The 18,253-nt window shown below is 41.8% G+C and overlaps 1 protein-coding gene across 2 annotated transcripts in view; it reads right to left on the bottom strand.

Moving 5' to 3' along the window:
• The window catches only part of DOCK8 (dedicator of cytokinesis 8), a 225,805-nt gene that overhangs the window by 43,970 nt on the left and 163,582 nt on the right, over positions 1-18,253 (bottom strand). For both annotated transcript variants that reach the window (XM_044659337.1, XM_044659328.1), the window contains 8 exons: positions 16,672-16,811; positions 12,529-12,711; positions 12,008-12,140; positions 10,196-10,283; positions 5,339-5,435; positions 3,564-3,698; positions 1,648-1,800; positions 197-355 (listed from right to left, as the gene is read on the bottom strand). In XM_044659337.1, coding sequence (XP_044515272.1) covers positions 197-355; positions 1,648-1,800; positions 3,564-3,698; positions 5,339-5,435; positions 10,196-10,283; positions 12,008-12,140; positions 12,529-12,711; positions 16,672-16,811 — 1,088 coding nt within the window. The remainder of the gene's footprint in view (positions 1-196; positions 356-1,647; positions 1,801-3,563; positions 3,699-5,338; positions 5,436-10,195; positions 10,284-12,007; positions 12,141-12,528; positions 12,712-16,671; positions 16,812-18,253) is intronic.

Consider the following 18,253-nt stretch of genomic DNA (forward strand, 5'->3'; position numbering starts at 1 on the left):
TCTGTCTTAGAATCTATACTATATATTGGTTCCAAGGCAGAAGAGAAGTAAGATCTGCAATGGGGTATTAAGTGACTTGCCCAGGAACACACAGCTAGGAAGTAGTTGAGGTCAGATCTGAACCCAGGACCTCCCATCTCTAGGCCTGGCTCTCAATGCACTGAGCCCCACTAGCCCCCTAATCCACTGAACTAACCTGGGCAGGAAAAGGGGTTGCCTGCATAGCGGTATCCTCTTCTGCATATGCTAAGATGGTTCTTAAGGATTTTCTCAAGTATTCCTCATTAAAATCTGATGCTTTACCAACCAAGGAAGCCAGTGACATTGTTACTTGCATCTTCACTCTTGCAAAATTCTTTACCGGAAAAGGAAAGAGAAAATAAGTTATTAGGTAGTTGAAGGTATTAGTCACAAATGTAGAATCTTTTTATTTTTTTAACTCGCTCAAAACTTCCATTTTCAATCATTCTAGATCTTAATATTTTTCATTTTCTTTTAGTTGAATTTTGTAAAAAATAGAAACTATACAATGAGATTAATGTTAAGGTTTAAATAGATGTTACAGCCTGTGCCTTTGTCAATTTCCCTTTTAATTTAATTTAATTTATTTATTTTTAAACCCTTCTCTTCTTAGAATGAATACTGTGCATCAGTTCTAAGGCAGGAGAGCGGTAAAGGCTAGGCAAATGGGGGCTAAATGACTTACTCAGGGTCACACAGCTAGGAAGTGTATGAGGCCAAATTTGAACCCAAGACCTTCATCTCCAGGCTTGGCTCTCTGTCCACTGAGCTACCCAGCTGTTCCCACTATCTGGCTTAATTTTTAATTTGTATTCTCAGCACCCAGCACAAAACCTGGCACGTATTTGGCTTACTAAATGTTCGTTGATAGGTTGATTGATTGCCATCCCCATGTCTTCTGAAGACCTTTTACATTCCTTCCCCAGACCACTCATTTTCTCCTCCAACATAAATTATGCTTTCATATCACCCCCTTCACAAGCAGCATTCCAAAGAGCTGCACCCCAAATGGAACAGAATCAGTGGCTAAGTATTACTGTTCTGGGGTAGAGCTGAACTGGAAGGAGTGACACATTGCTGGGGAAAAAATAATAACACAACTAGGATGTGTGTCTCTTTCAAAAGCTCGAGTCCACGGCTGTCAGTCTGTCTCATAATGACCACGGATAATTCAGAGTAGATGAGCCACTGTTCTCTAGTCTTCCTGCTCTCTGTGGCAAAGCACAGTCCTTCTTTTCCTTCACTGATGAGAGATATTAATTGCAATTTGAATGAATGAATGAATGCATTCCTCAATGAAATGAACTACATCGGGATCTTTGGGAACAGCTTTCCTCCTGGCAAACATTAAGCTCAGCTCACTTTAGGTGATTTGCACAGTTGTTTCTGATTCTCCCAGTTAAGGACAAAGTCCAGCGACCCTGGACAAGTTGCTTAACCCCCCAGTGCCCAGCCCTTATCGCTCTTCTGCCTTAGAACCTTGCAAGCATCTGCCTTATTTTCCTCTTGACTAAGGAATGCCTCGCTCTGACCTTTGCTATCGATTCTAAATCCTGACAGAGCAAACACAGACTGGCATTCCTCTTCCCAACCCCCCGTGGGCTCCATGGGTCTGAGGTCTCTTACACTGGTGGCCCCAAAGCTAAATCGCATGAGCAGGTAGAGGGTGGCACAGGCTTGACTCCGGGTGATGAGGATGCTGCTGCTGCAGTGATGCAACACCCGTTGGCAGAGGTCGGCACATTGTTCCACTTCCTCCTCGAATAGCAGGTCTCCAAACTGGGGGAGACAGGAGAGACCATTATGTGCCACCCCATGCTTTTCAAACACACACACACACACACACACACACACACACACACACACACAATCTTCCTGGTGGAGGGGCCTGTGGATATAGGCAGATGTTGGCTTGGAAAAGAAAAACCATCCGAGCAGTTAATCTGTTGCTTCACACGATAATGAAACACTTGACTCAGAAGATGGATTTGAGCAGTGGGGTGTACTTAAGGTTTAATTATGAATTGCACAACCACTGTGAGGGCTGCCTCACTAAGTCAACTCATGGGCCAGATTGTATCGGTCTGAAAGTCACCCATGGGAAGGCCTTGCTCACTCCTCCACTCACATCCTCCAAGGCCCATTGAAAATGCTTGGCTACCATTTCCCTTTACCTCCAGAACCAGGGCGGGGAATGGCCCTCCCACGGAAGAGTAGAGGCATCTGCGTCTTTAAAAGCCCCATCAGCTGGGGGGGAACAAGCAACAGTTCTCAGATAATTGGTGGAGGCACAGGCAAAGTAGGTGCAGAAGGCAGCCTGTCCTTCTATTCCTGGGGTTATGATAAACTGATTTTTGATGCCTTGAGACATTTCAGAGCATTAGCATTTGCAGGATTTAATGACGAGAGCCATCTATTCCCCAGAGATTCGGGACCCTGTAGGCCTGGGAGATGGTGTAGGAACCTGGGAGCTGCCATGTATGGGGCTGGGAAGAATTCTCCCCACTGTTCTTCCCCCGGGGGATCAGCTGGTTTGGGGTGTCATGGATGGCCCCTGCATTTTGGGGGTGCCAGAGAACAGGAAGGCTGTTCTGGTAGGAGTGGGTCAGTGGTAGGCAGAGACCAGGATTGGTGGTGAGAGAGATTGGTGGTCATAGAGTTTTGGTAAGTCAGTAGAGAGACTGAAGGAAGAGCGCGCAGAATAAGCGGACAGGTATGGAATGGTTCTTGGTTGTGCCCATGATGTCTGTCCTTGGGATTCCTCTCCTTTGTAGCATTCCATTTTTTTTAGACTGGGTCTCCTTTCCCCAGGCAGGCTAGAAGGATGGGGGCTCCTCACAAAACTGATCCCACTGTGGATTGCCTCAGGACCTTGACTTGGCTCTGTTTCTGGGCCTGTTATCAATATGGTGGAGTGTCACCATACTGATACTGAATGAAGTCTGACTAGCCCATGGCAGCACAGAACACCTGAGCTCAAGAGAGCCACCTGCCTTCACTTCTCAGGGGCTGGGATTACAGGAATGTGCCACCATACCAGGTCTCTTGTGTCACTTTTTTTTTAAACTCTTAGCTTCCATCTTGGAATCAATACTGTATATTGGTTCCAAGGCAGAAGAGTGGTAATGTCTAGGCAACTGGGGTTAAGTGACTTGCCCAGGATCACATAGCTAGGAAGCGTTTGAGAGCAGATTTGAACCCAGGACCTCCCGTCTCTAAGTCTGGCTCTTGATTCACTGAGTCACCCAGCTGCCCCCAACCTTGTGTTATTCTTTATGATGTCTGAGGTGTTTGTAGGAATTTGGGGTGGTTTGGGCATTCTGGATTGCTTAAGACTATTTCAAATTTAAAATGGAGCTAGCTATCAGGCGTCCTCCACCCCTATAATCAATTCTCCATGATCACAGATGTCTCTGTGTTGGCTCCTTTAAATCATGGCACTTCATGCATCCTTTAGGAATCTGATCCACTTTAGCCCCAGAAGGCACCAGCCAGGGACACTACGTAAGAGGAAGAAAACAAGGAGCAGGGCCCACATTTACCCTGGCAATGAGCGCTCGGAGGGTGGCGAAGCAGTGAGTCAGGTAGGTGGTGCTCTGGTCACAGCTCAGGGAGTTCACGAGGACCCTCAGGACCCCTCCCAGCAGGCTGTCTTTGCAGTCCAGGGCAGAGCTTGCCTACATGCACAGAACAAAAAGCAGGGTAAAGAACTGTCACTGATAGAGAGGAGAACAAAGTGCTTTCTAACCATGATCTCATTTCTCCCTTCATAACCACTCTGTGAGAGTCCCATTTTACAGATTAGGATTTAGGCAGTGAGTCTCATTTTAGAGATAAGGGTTTAGGCAGTGAGTCTACTTTTACAGATAAGAAAATCAATACCATTTTAAAGAAAGTTTTCACAAAAGTATAGTGACTTGCTCAAAGTCACATAGATAATAAGTAGCAGATCAGGATCTTGAATCCAAAGCTACCCACATTGAATTAAATTAAGCCCTCTGCCACTATGCTTAAAGAGAAGCTGCATTCCTCTTAACATATCAAAAGCGAATAGCTCTGGAGCAGGTAGGTGGCACAGTGGAAAGAGGGCCAGGACTAGAGTTGGGAGGGCTTGGGTTCAAATGTGACCCGAGACCAGTGATGGGCAACCTTCTGAACTTGGTGTGTCAAAATTCACCAAAAAACCGAGTATAACTCAGGTGGTGTGTCACTTCAAGAAAAAAACCATAATTTTGTGATATTTATAGTTTAAATAACAAAAATGTATAATCATAATATATAACTATATTTAATAAACCAAAATAGGTAAATTAATATAAGTAGAATTTTCATCTATAGTGCACAGAGTGTCTACACAACACTACAGCAAATGTTTCATCCTCGGCATGTGGCCCCATACTTCTCTATATGCAGCCATGTATCATCGAAAATGGCTACATGTGTCATAGGTTTGCCATCACTGCCCTAGACACTACCTAGCTATATGACCCTGGGCAACTCACTTAACTCTAATGACCTTGCCCTTCTGTCTTAGAAATGGTACTAAGATAGAAGGTAAAGGTTTAAAAAAAAAGGTACGTTTCTCCTTCCCAGTTTTAAGGACTACTATATCCCCAAGACATCCAAAATGTCCTCTTAAGGACATCGTCTGGGAACATAACACTGGATTCTGAGTTTCCCAAATTCTTCAATTAATTGATGACATAAATTATATTCTGGGTTCTCAGGTGAGGCTGTGCCGAGGACCTGTGCCCTCCCCTGACAGCCCCTCACCTCACCCACATAGAAAGGTCACAGCCTCCAGAAGTGTCCTAAATATTAAACATTATACTTCTGTCTGGAGAGCTTTTCTGTTAGGCCAACAGGGCCCCCAGGACTTTGTGTTCTATGGGAAGTTTTTCTTCAGTGTTCAACTGGAAGATGAAATGGGTAGGTTATAGCCCTGCAAAGTTCACCGTGGCGGCAGTGTGTTTATTTTACGGGCCCAGCTACAAGCACAAACTACTCCATACTTTTGCACAATGGCCTTTAAGGACTGTAGGCCAGACTCTGGTCTTTTACAAGTCCACCTCCCCACTCTGATCTCTAGGAGAATGACACAGGCTGGGGGTAAAATGTTCAGAACTTCCCAGATCTATGAGGGGAACACGACCGTGAAAAGAAAGGCAGAAAAGGTGGGCTTCTCTAACAAACAAAAAAGGAGCAATCCAGGGCCTGCCTTTATTTCTTCTCCCTAAAAATGCTGTGTGAAAGTCTTTTTACAGATTTTGGTGAAAAGCATTTCTATTGGAATATGGTTTGCTCTTTATTTTCTCACCTGGATAATATTTTCCTGCATATCTAGGATGATTAAATTTGCTTCGGTAGCCAAGTTGCCATTAATCAAGGCTTCTTGATCTAACTCGGCCTTTGTTCTAAGGAACAAAAAAAAGAGGTCAGATTAGAGAACACATCCAGTCTGGCACGGCAGTCGTCTAAAGATTACAATCTGTACACTAACGTCCAAGCAAAGCCTCAGAAACCTGGACCTTTCAGGGCAATCTTAGGAAAGTAAACAGGGTGTGCACACAGGGCACTTTCTGGGATTAAGACCTGATAGGGAAGAAGTGGGTTTTGTTTTTTTTGTTTGTTTTTTTTTTCCTGGTCATTAATTTAACTGATGTCTGATTCTCCAGTGAAAACCCCAAAGTCATTATTATAATTATAAGTCAAGTAAAACAGAGCCATTGGTCTTTAAACAGGAAGAGACCTGTGCGGAATGAGAGTCGCCCAGGCCAGCCAATCAGATGGCTCCGACCATCCCTCTGGGACACGTTAGAGTTTCGTGTACGGACAGCAATCTCCAGATCTGGGCCAGGTGGAGCCCATGCCACAGGCCAGAGAGAGTCAGGCTGGGTGTGAGCTGACTTTGGCAAACAATGATGCCACTGAGTGAGGAGGCTGAGATTCCTTCTGAATTGGGTCAAGGGAAAGCGAGTCCATTAGACTTTCAAAAGACAACCTCAAGTTGGCTCAGCCAAGCCCTGGCTCTTTGTTTCCCGGCTGACTTTTCTCTAACACCTTTTTGTTGGCAGACAAGTCTGAAGCCCAGGGAAGCTGGTACTCTGACATCCATGGCCTTCCGGCTGCTGGGCACTGGGAAACTTTCAGGGTCTCAGAGTTTTCGTGTATTTTTGCATCCACTGTCACTGATCTATGGAAAAGTCAGAATGGATGGGCCAAGCATTCCCACCCTAAAGCACTGGCAATCTAAAAACTGATGTGCGGAGTAGTGATTAGCCAAAGATTACTACTGAGTTTTAGAGAGAAAAGAAAAAGTCCAGTTCTCTTGATTAGGACTTCTCTATATTCTTGAGGTTCACCATTTGCAACAGTAGAATGGGAGTGGGGAATGGATGGGAGGAGAGGAAGGATTTCAGTTATTTTATTGTATTTTTTTTCAATCCTTACCTTCTGCATTAGAATCAATACTGAGCATTGGTTCCAAGGCAGAAGAGTGGTAAGGGCTAGGCAATGGGGGCTGAGTGACTTGCCCAGGGTCACACAGCTAAGAAATGTCTGAGATCAGATTTGAACTCAGGAATTCCCATCTCTGGGCCTGGCTCTCAATCCATTGAGCCACCCAGCTGCCCCCAGATTTCAGTTATTTTCAACAGAACAAATCTCTGAATTAATTATTTTGCATTAAAAACCCACCTCCCCAGGGCTTGTCTTTCTGCTCTATTCTATCCTGGTCTTTACCACACTGGTTAAAACCTGTCCATAATCCAGTTCTTACTTCTCAATCTAAGCTCTATTTGTAGATTAATAATAAAAATCAAATTAGTAGTAGTAGTAGTAACACCAACCCTCAAGGAAATAGTGCTTGATGATTTGCAAAGCTTGTTTATTTACTATTCTGTGAAGTAGAGAGTACAAATATTGCCATCCTCATTTTACAGATAAGACAGCTGAGGCTCAAAGAGAGTAGAGTAGTATAGAGGAAAGACAAGGAGTCAGAGAACCTTAGTTTGAATCTTGGTCCTTTTCTTATTACCTATATGATCCAGACAAGTCACTTCATTTCCCCAGGCCTCAGTTCCCTTATCTAGGAAAATAAGGTAGTTCCATGACCTCTGAGGTCCCTTATAGCTCTGAACCTGTGATCTTATCTAATCTGGACTCAAATTCCAGCTCTACAACTTACAATCAGGGTGGGAAAATCACTTAACCTACATGTGCCTTGGTTTTCTCATCCGGAAAATGAGGGAGTTTGGACTAGATTATCTCCAAAGAACCTCTAGCACCAAAGTCATGAATTTGCCAATGACCACACAATTTGTTCAAGTTGATGTCACTGCTTGAGCTCAGGTCCCCTGATCCTCTGGCTTACTCTTACAATGACAGCATTTTTGAAGGGTTAGTGAAAGCTGAAAGCAGCATTTTATTTATTGAATGATTCATCATTTTAGTATGAAGACATCTGGAAAATGTCCCAGGCTTTTTTTTTAAGAGGTCTCCAGGGTCTCTATTTATGACTTAGATTGCACAGTGCTATAAAAGGAGTACAGCTAAAATATTGGAAAGTGATCTACAAAGAAAGAGTTTGAGGTTCCTTTTCAAAGTGTGATTTTTATTTGAAAGTTCCAAATTATTTGATTTTTATTGTATACACACTCATTTTTTTTTTGCTAAAGTCTCTTTCTTAAAAACAAAAACAAAAACAAAGCCGTACATTCCATCTTAGAATCAATACTATGTATTGGTTCCAAGGTAGAAGAGTGGTAAAGGCTAGGCAATGGGTGACTTACCCAGGGCCACACAGCTAGAAAGTATCTGAGGCCAAATTTGAACCCAGGACCTCCTATCTCTAGGCCTGGCACTTAATCTACTGAGCCACTTAGCTGCCCCCTGAAGTCTCTTTCTATAAAATGCCACAGTCCTCTGCAAAAGAGAATTAGTAGTTATTACTTCAGGGCAATACACAAAATATGCTAGTGACCAGTATCAGAGCCCAATTTAGGAAGATTAGGCCATGGAAAAGGTCTTTCAGAGCTATGTACATGGCAAACCCGAGAAAAGGGTCTTCAGAAACTTGAGCTCAGGTACCAGTGATCTGGAGTAATCTTGTATATTGGTGATGTAACTATCTAAGGTTTTTCTATTTTATTTTTTTATTGCACAATATTTTTATTTTATTTATTTTATTATTATTATTAATAACATTTATTGTACAATACACTCATTTTTCCTGGCCTAAACTAGAATTCACAGTGCCCTTAAACTCAGCAGTTTGCTAAGAATTTGAAAAGACTTCAGGCAGGGAAAGGGTAGAAAACCTTCTGAAGACATTAATATTAGGTAGGAAAGGCAGAACAATAGCCCAGTTTTAAAAAGGGGCAAAAGGGATATTAATGAAATGGAATTGAATACTCTTTCACCACCACCTTTGATACTAATCTGTTTGCTCAGTCATTTGGTCAGGTCTAACTCTGACTCCATGGATCATAGCACACCAATGCTCTTCATGGGGTTTTCTTGGCAAAGATGCTGGAGTGGTTTGTCATTTCCTTCTCCAGTGGGTCAAGGCAAACAGAAGTTAAGTGACTTGTCTAGGGTCACAAAACTAGTGAGGGTCTGAAGTCAGATTTGAACTCAGGTCTTTCTGACTCCTCTGAGTCGCCTCGCTGCATCCTATTGCTCCATTTAGCTCATGGATATTTATGATATTTGGTCCCCAAATGGATTTAGACCAACTTGGCACTGAAATGTGGTTTCAAGTGGATAAGGACAATTAACCCTGGTAGGTAACTAAGTCCAGTGAGGTGTAAAGGCTCTGTGATTTAATCAGTGCAGGACTCCCTGAGTGAGAACTTCACCACCCATATAGAATGAGGCCAATCTCTGACTTAATGGATAAATCCTGGGGGTTGCCAGAGGCCAGTGTCTTGCCTAGTGTGCCACAGAGCTAGTAAATGTTAGAGATTTTGAAACCAAATTCTTGCCTCTAACACCTGCAGCTGCCCTACTGACTCGATATAGTCCTGGAACTCATGAGGCAACCCCTTAGCATCCCCGGTCAATGCAAGATGCTAGGCTGGCATTTGTTACTGTTCAGTCATTCAGTTGCTTTAACTCAATGTGGCCCCAAAAACACGCCCATGAGATTTTCTTAGCAAAGATATTGGAGTGGTTGGCCATTTCCTTCTCTTGTGTGTTTCCATATTATAGAAAAGAAAGTGGGGCAAAAAAGACTTATCTGAGGCTAAATTTGAATTCAGATCTTCCTGACTCTAGGCCCAGTGCTCTATCCACTGCACCCCACAGCTGCTCCTAGGTTGGCATAGGCTCACTTAAATGTTAGTCACAATAATGCATTAGAGAAAGTGTCCAAAGGGCAGCGCTCTTTGTCCCACATGGAAGAACGCTCTAGCTGCCATCTCTGAAGGAGAAGAGGGCATTGGAGGAGATGCCATTTCAGCTAGGGCCCTCTGAGGTACCTTGATAAGTACCTCCTTGAGAGGAAGCATGGTATGGTGGATATGGCACTGGTCTTTGAAACCTGAGTTCAAATCCCACCTGAGAGACTGTGTAGCTATGTGATTCTGGGCAAGTTCATTTAAACCCCTCAGTGCCTCAAGACCCTCAACTGTAAAATGGGGGGTTAGACCTCAGTAGATTCCAAGTTCCCTTCCAGATCTCAATCTATAGTCCTGTAAAATGGAAATGGAACATCCATTAGCAAAAGGAGACTTGCTGCTGCTTCAAACACAATAAAATTCCTTTCATTTTTGTCTGTCACAGGGCAGACACAGACCTATTAATGACCCTCAAAATATGTTTGGTTTGAAATTGTGCAGACGTGGGCATGCAGCCTGTGTTCTCTCTTGCTCTCTTTGTGAATTTGTCAACCACCTTGACTGTGGAAAATATTTCTTCTGCACATTATCACCTCTGCAATGCCCTCTGAAATAAGCGAGTGTTTGCTTTCTTTATATATGCTGTCAGAACGAGAGCTCGCGGAATTTTGGTGTTCGTCTCGAGGATGCTATGCTTTGGGACTGCACCTCCACAGATAATGATATTTCATTCTTTTTTGCCTTTGAGGGATACAGCTGTTTTGGTAACCTAAGCACCCTGGGAAAAATGGTTTGGACTTTTGGTAAATGTATCACAAGGCTGCTGAGTGACTTACTTATCTAGCTTTTCGTTAGCCTGTCGCCAATGTGTCTGCTCCTTCCTCCATCTCAGGTTTTCATTTAGTCCTGGAAACCGGTCATTCCCTAGGAGTTAAGAAACGCATGATTGGAATTTGATTAGAATGAAACTTTCCAAGATAGCTGGGATTTTTATAACAAGCCTTTTTGAGGCAGCTCAGCCCGACATTCTGCTGATGACTAGAAAACATGAGGTACTGTAGAAAGGTTAGCAACAAAAGCCACCAGGCACCTGACCGAGGTCCCTGGTGACTGGTATGTTCCCTGACCCGGGGGCAAAGCTGTGGTGCAAGATCTACCTGCCCTGCCTCGGGATTGGACTCTCAAAGCTCAGATTCACCTAATTCCATTTCTGTAGCTATTAACCAGGGAACCTTCTAGTGAAATTCTCAGACTCACCTGTGGAACTCTGGCTGGCTCTGAGGTGGAGAGAAGGCTTCCCACAACTGTGATAGGAGACTGAATTCACTGCAACCCATGGTCCACTGTATCCCGGGATGCTGATCGGAGTACCACAGGGACACATGATGCCATAGTTTGGGGGCAATTGGTTTGGGGTCCTGTTGCCTATCTTGGGTGATCTTTGGGACAGAATCTGGCCTCAGACACTTACAAGCTTTGTAACCCATAAGTCACTCTATCTCCATCTACCTCAGTTTCACCATTTATAAAATTTTCCCTTGGTGCCTTTGCTTCTCAACAATAATTTCTCTTCTAGCCAGGTTTTTACAACTCTTGACTTCTGCAGGACTTGGATATTGATTTGGGCCAGAACTTTGTTTTCCTGGAGCAAGGTTGGGGGAGGAGGGAATAAAATCATTTGGACCCTCTTTATCTGTAAGTGCTAATCCTTGGAATAATATGAAGGTTTCAGCTAGTGGAGTTATGTTGTTATATAGACAAAGTGGGAAGAAAGAAAGGCACAGACATGTGTGCTGGGCACCCTGTGAAGCACTTTTTACAAATGTGATGCCATTGAATCACCTCTTAAATCAGGACAGCAACAGCACCTACCTCCCAGAGTTGTTATGAGGATCAAAAGAGATATTATTTGTAAAGCAGCTTTCAAACCTTGAAGTGCTACACAAATTCTATTATTAATAATAATACTATCATTATTAGTTGTTAGGCACTCTCTGAATAAACCCAGGAGCCAATCAGACTGGAGATGTTCCTAACTGGTATGGCTACCCTTCTTCTTCCTTATTAAGTATATTCAAATGAGAATAGTTGTCAAGATCTTAGCACACAGCTTGGTACACAAGAGGTTCTACTTATATGTTACTTATCATGTTTGCATTGTTGTTGCATTCCTTACCCCAAGGCCAACACTCCAGGGCATGGCCCTTTTCACCCCTCTTAAATTTGGCTCTATGCCAGATGTCACTCAGGGTTATGATCCCAGTTGCAATAACCAAGTGATTTATAAAGGGAAATGGCTGGTGCTTAATAAATGCTTGTGGATTCCCTGGTGGATAGTTAAGTGCCCTGAAGAGTTATAAACCTTGCTATTGCAAGGCTTGGACAACATCATCTTCTATGGAACTTAAAGTCAAAGTCTTATTGGTAGAATTTTCCTTCCCACAAAGCACCTGATGCAGGGCAGCTAGGTGGCTACACGTCTTAGCTGCATAACCCTGGGGCAAGTCACTGAATCCCAGGTGCCTAGTCCTTACTATTCTTCTGCTTTGGAACCAACAGTGTCGATACTAAGATAGAAGGTAAGGGTTTAAAAAAAAGCATCTGATATATTCAGAGAAAAATAAAGAATGAGACAATTAAAAACTCACCTGCTGGCTTGCATCGGCGTATCATTTCCCCTCTAGCACCTTCTCCTCGCAGTAATGCCTCTTCCAGACGAGCCTTCACATCTCTTGACTTTTGAAGGACTTGGGTACTGACTTTGTCAGAATTTTGTTTTCCCTGAGCAAGATTGGGGGAAGGGAGAAGAAAATCTTTTGGATAATTTTTATGCAGATATGTTAATCCTCAGAACAGTATTAAAGTTTTAGCTCCTGGAGTTATATGAAACATGGATAGTGTCGACAGGGATGGGAAATTCTAGGACTGAGATTCTTTTAGTCATCATATAAATGTGGAAGGAATACAGAGAAACCTTCACCTCCTTTCCTAGGACATTGCAATATTAATGAAAGGAAAAAGAAATGAATTTGAACCCACAAATGTGCAGAGGGCACAAAAACAGGAGAGAAGCCATCTATTTTGTCCTCTCTCACTGCTTGCTCCCCTCTGCAAAAACAAAACACAAAACTGGACAGAATTTTGGAGGAACTTGAGTTATTCCATTTACCTTGTACTCAAAACATGAGACACAGATGAAAAGGAGATCTAAAATCCTGTTGAGTTGCATGGATGGGAGATCTGCAATCCACTTCCGAATGAGGCTCTGTTCTGCATTTTTCATGATCCAAAGGAAACAGATCATGAGGTTGCGGGTGGTATCAGGATTCAGCACATTGTATTGCTTGTAGGGCTGGAATGAAATTTTTTGTTTTGTTTTTTATTTATTTAATCATTTTTATTTGAACCCAGGACCCACCTGTTCCTGGACCTCCACAGAACCACCTAGCTGCCCTCTGTTATGATGATAATAACAGATAATTTGGAGAAGCGGATAAATGTGCCAGGGCCAAATAAAGCTTCACGTCAAGAGCCAGAGATTGACAGGCTTCAGTGAGGAAAGGAGGGGGCTAAACACTCCTGGCTCTCAAACCCCTCCCCCTTTAACAGTTGCTGTTTCAGTTGGGTATGGAGACAAGATCAGATCCTGGTAAGTTTCAGTTATGGCTGAAAACCCAATGATGTTCCTTTTCTTTAATTTATATTCCTCACAGATTTGATAAATGAAGTAAACAGAAGCTAGTTAACTAACTGTTGAGGACAGAGAAGATCTTCTTAAACTGGCAGCCGACAGGATTCAAACTAGATGTCCAGACTGAGTTGTGAGTATCCCCCCAAATAACTACCAGGCACAGATTTGAAGATAAAGGTTATATTAAGTAATAACAAGGAAAACTAGAGAGGTTAATGAAGGTATTTGAATAAGGATAATGAAAGGTGACCCTGAACTGTTAAATTGAAGCTGCCCTTCCCCCCTCACAGGAGGGGATGAGACACTTAACTAAAACTGGCTCTCTTGCTATTAATGAATATCTTTACTCTCTAATCATTAAATAATTGTTGTAATGAAGTTGATATAAACTAACCCTACTAAACAGGCTAATCCTTAAATAGTAACCACACTGGCTATGCCACAATGGTCTCTCAAGTGAACCCCCCAAGTGTGAAGTAGTAAGCAAGGTGTCTGCTCACTTCAACCTCCACAAATTAACTGACTCAAACCCTTCTCAACTGCCCCCTCACCCAAAGTTCTCCAGGGCAGTCCCCTGGAATTCTGGGTGAGGCTATCCCTGTACCTTTGCAGGGATTCCATGCTTTGCATCTCCACACAACACCTCCAAGAACTGTATTAAATAGTTTTGGGAACACAAGGGCGGTTCTTTTGCTCACAAGCTTCTTGGTGCTTCCTCTCCTTTCCATTTCCATTCTCCCTTGAGAACTGATGGGGCTATTTATTCCCTCTACCCCACTTCAGTGAAATGTGGTTGCAGACTTTATCAGTTTTTAGGGATGGTTTTTCCCCTCAGGTTTGAACGCAGGGGAGAATGTAGGGCTACATGCTCTGCCCTCAGCATCCAGAAGGGAGAAAGCTAGCTATCTCTTAAGATCCAAAAGGGAAAATTAGATTGATGGCAGGCCAAAGATATTTTAACTTCTTTTAATTTTATTTCACAACCTTTTTAGTAATCTATTCTTGTTATAATGGCAGATGTGACTCAACTGGCAATAGAATTGAATCTGTAGTGTGGTAAAGAACTCAGTTGTGCTGGCTGAATGTTTGATCGCTGCCTGTGTGGCTTAAAGAACATGCTTTTTTGGGCAGAGAAAATTTCTTGGTACCAATTTTATAGCGCAGAGAACTGATTTTTATTACTTAATAATCAATAACACCACATGAGCTTGTACTCTTCTCAAAATGGTATCTTGGTGACATCTTAGGGGAATGTAAAGATGAAATCTCTTTTTTCTTTTTTTAAACCCTTACCTTCCATCTTAGAATCAACATTCCAAGGGAGAAGAGTGGTAAGGGCTGAGCCATGGGGATTAAGTGACTTGCCCAGGGTCACACGGCTAGGAATAGTCTGAGACCACATCTGAACCCAGGACCTCCCATCTCTGAGCCTGGCTCTCAATCCACTGAGCCACCCAGTTGCCTCCCAGAAATACTATCTCTAATCACGTTGGAAATGATGGTTTAGAAGTTGTGATGGATAAGATATAAGAAATTTCTATAACTACTTTTCTTTGTTTTAAAAATACGTTTTATACAAGCCTGTTTTTACCTTCTGTCTTAGAATCAATACTGATTCTAACTGAATTCTATTGGTTCTAATAATTGGTTCTAAGACAGAAGAGTAATAAGGGTCAGACAATGGAGATTAAGTGACTTGTTCAGGGTCACAAAGTTAGGAAATGTTTGAGACCAGTTTGAATCCGGGACTTCTAGGCTCTAGGCCTGGCTTTCAATCCACTGAGTCACCTAGCTGTCCCATGTTTTTCACTTATTTTTTTTATCCATCCATCCATCCATCCATCCATCCATCCATCCATCCATCCATCCATCCAACCATCCATCCAACCATCCATCTAACCATCCATCCATCCATTTCTTCAATAAAACTCTTTACCTTTCATCTTAGAATCAACACTGTGTACTGGTTCTGAGGCAGAAGAGTGGTATAGGCTAGGCAAATAGCAGATAAGTGACTTGCCCAGGGTCACACAGCTAGGAAGTGCCTGAGGCCAGTTTTGAACCCAGGACCTCCCATCTCTAGGCCTGGTTCTCAATCCACTGAGCTATCCAGCTGCCCTGCTTTGTTACTTTTTTAAAAAGCAATTAAGTAAAAATATCCACTGTAGAGATCACATGGACAGTGTTTTCAATATTCTGTCCTAGTAGCCCCCACCTTCTTGCTATGAAGAAAGAAATAGGCTTCATTATCTGTCCTCTAGGACTGTCACTGGTGATTCAATTGCTTGGGCATACATACTTTCATTTCTTATGATTTTACTGGCAAATGAAAAAGTAAAATATAAAAGATTTATACTGGACTGATGCAGAATGAATAGGGGTAGAAAAAAGAAAATATAGAAAATTGCCATAACAATATAAATAGAAAGAACAAAAAATGTTCATAGTGGATACTTTTATCTACTTATAATGAGCAAGTTCAGCACTGGAGAAAATTTAAGAAAATTCAATCCCACCCTTTACTGCAAAGGTGGTCCAGGTGGTGGTGAAGAACAATAGGGTTAGGATTTCGCATCCCCTTGCTAAAGTGATCATTATGTTATTTGGTTTTCTGAAATTGTTTTTTTAAATTTTTTTAAAATTTGATTACAAGGTATGGGGGGCACATTTGAAAAAGAACATGATTTGAAAAAGTAGAGGCTTCTAGGGTAGCTATGTGGCTCAGTGGATTAGGCCTGGAGACACTTCCTAGCTGTGTGACCATGGGCAAGTCACTTAACCCCAATTGCCTAGCTCTTATTACTCTTCTTAGAACCAATATATATTGTTAATTCTAAGATAGAAGGCAAGGGTTAATTTTTTTTAAGACAGCGATATAACTAAAACAAGCAAAAGTTAGGATTTTAAGTTTCTTAAGTAGAAACAAAAAAAGTAAAATTAAAAGAAACATACATCCTAGAACCTGCAGCTTTGATCACTCAGAACAAAAGATGCTAGAATTCCCTTTGATCCTACAGTAGTGAAGGTCTGAGTCCTCTGGGTGTTTTCCACAGGTTAATCTTTGACTACAAGGGACCAGGCAGAAGGCAGGATATATAGCACTTGGAACTATTCTTACTACCTGGGAATTGTTTGATTGTGAGCAACTTGTTTTATCCTTTGCTGTTGCTGTTAACCTTGTTAGCTTCAAATTCTCTGACCTTATCATCTGCCTGGTCCAGAGTGTTCAATTTGCCCCAGTAGTCTGGACTCCCATTATTAATTATTCCCTCTAGATGGAGCAATAGACTTAAATTCTTCATTGCTTACGTGAAGGAACTGTCATCCTATCAATGTGGGACAATTCCTGGAATAGAAATTTCCCTCTAGCATCATGGATCATAATTTGTCTATAATTTAATAAGCTGAACGAATAGGAGTTAAATGATTTGCCTAAAGTCAAAGAGCTAAGAAATGTCAGATGTGGGATTTGAACTCATCTTCTCAGTTCCAAAGTTAGAATTCTATCAACTCTACATTCTGTCTTTTTTTACCAGTATGAGGGAATACTAGATGTACTATAAAAGAAAATTTATGACTATACATGAAGAGCAAGCTAGTGAAATTCATGAGAATATTTACCAAAGTTACCCCAGACATCTTCAAGGGGTTGAACTGATTCCCTGCGATGGCTAGGGCTACACTCTGATTAATTGGACTTCCACCTTCTTGTTCTTCATCTGAGCTGTTTGGACGACCTTTTCCGCCCCGAACATCTGAAACTGCATTTCAAAATATCGTCAGTTAACTATTAATAAACTAAAGCAAACATTTACTCAAGTCTCTGTTGCACAAAGTTTACTTTCATAAAAAACAAATTACAAGTGTTTGATTTTGATGCCTGTGTATCAGTAGAGTCTATAAAGTATTTTTGAGTTAGGACCTGTGACATTGCATCAATTGACAGTCATCCATAGGAAGAGGTAATCAAACTGAAAAAGGAGATTAAAAACAATCCAAGTGAGATTAAAATAGGAGATACTTCCTGAAAATGTGAAAACTGACCTTCATAAAAGTTTTACAAACAGTCTCCAAAGCTAACAGAGTTTGCTCAGCCATGCCTTAGCCATAACAAAAGTATTCAAAATAGCAGATTAAGGGGATTAAGACATTCAGGTAGGGAGTTATCAGGTTTATAAAGAGTTTTTCTCCCTCCCTCTGTCCCTTCCTTTCTTCCTTCCTCCCTTCCTTTTTTTTCTCTCTTCCCTCCCAAAAAGCAGTTTGAGAGCTAAGCCTGGAGACAAGAGGTCCAGGTTTCAGATCTAGCCTCAGATACTTCCCAGCTGTGTGATCCACTTAATCCCTATTACCTACTTCTTGTTGCGCTTCTGCCTTAGAACCAATACACAGTATTGATTCTAAGATGGAAGATAAAAGTTTAAAAAAAATAAGAATAAAATTGAGCCCAGGACCTCTCTTGTAGCTTGCTCTCTATCCACTGAGCCACCTAGCTGTCCCTTCTAAATCTTCAAAAGCTCTGAAATGATCTTCAGTTTATTGTAGACACCAAAATCTATGCACATACAGAAAGGGGGCTACCATTTTAGAAGTTAGCCTTTGTTTGAAATACGATTAACATTATTTTTTCTGTGTATGCACACACAGCATATCATTTATAAAAGCAATTTTAAAAAAGATATGGGAAAATAAATCTTCACAAGTGATTGACTCACAGAAAAGTCAGGTTTTCATAGAATCGTCAAAACTTTATCCATTTCAGCCTTCAATTTTTCACAAAAATAAGATGAAAGAAATATTTTTTGCCTGCTAATGTGAAAATGGAACATTATTATAAAGAATCACAAACCATTATTGGAAAGTTTTCAAGACTATTTTTCAAAAAAATCAATCAAGGCTGATAAAGAAATATAGCCTGAAGAAGATCTTCAATTATGAAAGATAGGGTAGTATGAATTGAGGCAGCCATCCTCAAGTTGAAGGTCACAGGATTACAGACTTAGAGGTAAAAGGGACTTTAGAAGTCCTGGTCCAACTCTGGGGGCAGAAAGGTGATGCAGTTGGTAGAGTACTGGGTCTGGACTCAGTAAGACCCGAGTTCAAATCCAGCCTCAGACACAAGCTACAAGACCCTGTGTAAGTCACTAAATCCTGTTTGCCTCAGGTTCTTCATCTATTAAATGAATTTGAGAAGGAACCACCCCAA

Source organism: Gracilinanus agilis, chromosome 1, assembly GCF_016433145.1.
Source record: "Gracilinanus agilis isolate LMUSP501 chromosome 1, AgileGrace, whole genome shotgun sequence".
Lineage (NCBI taxonomy): Eukaryota > Metazoa > Chordata > Mammalia > Didelphimorphia > Didelphidae > Gracilinanus > Gracilinanus agilis.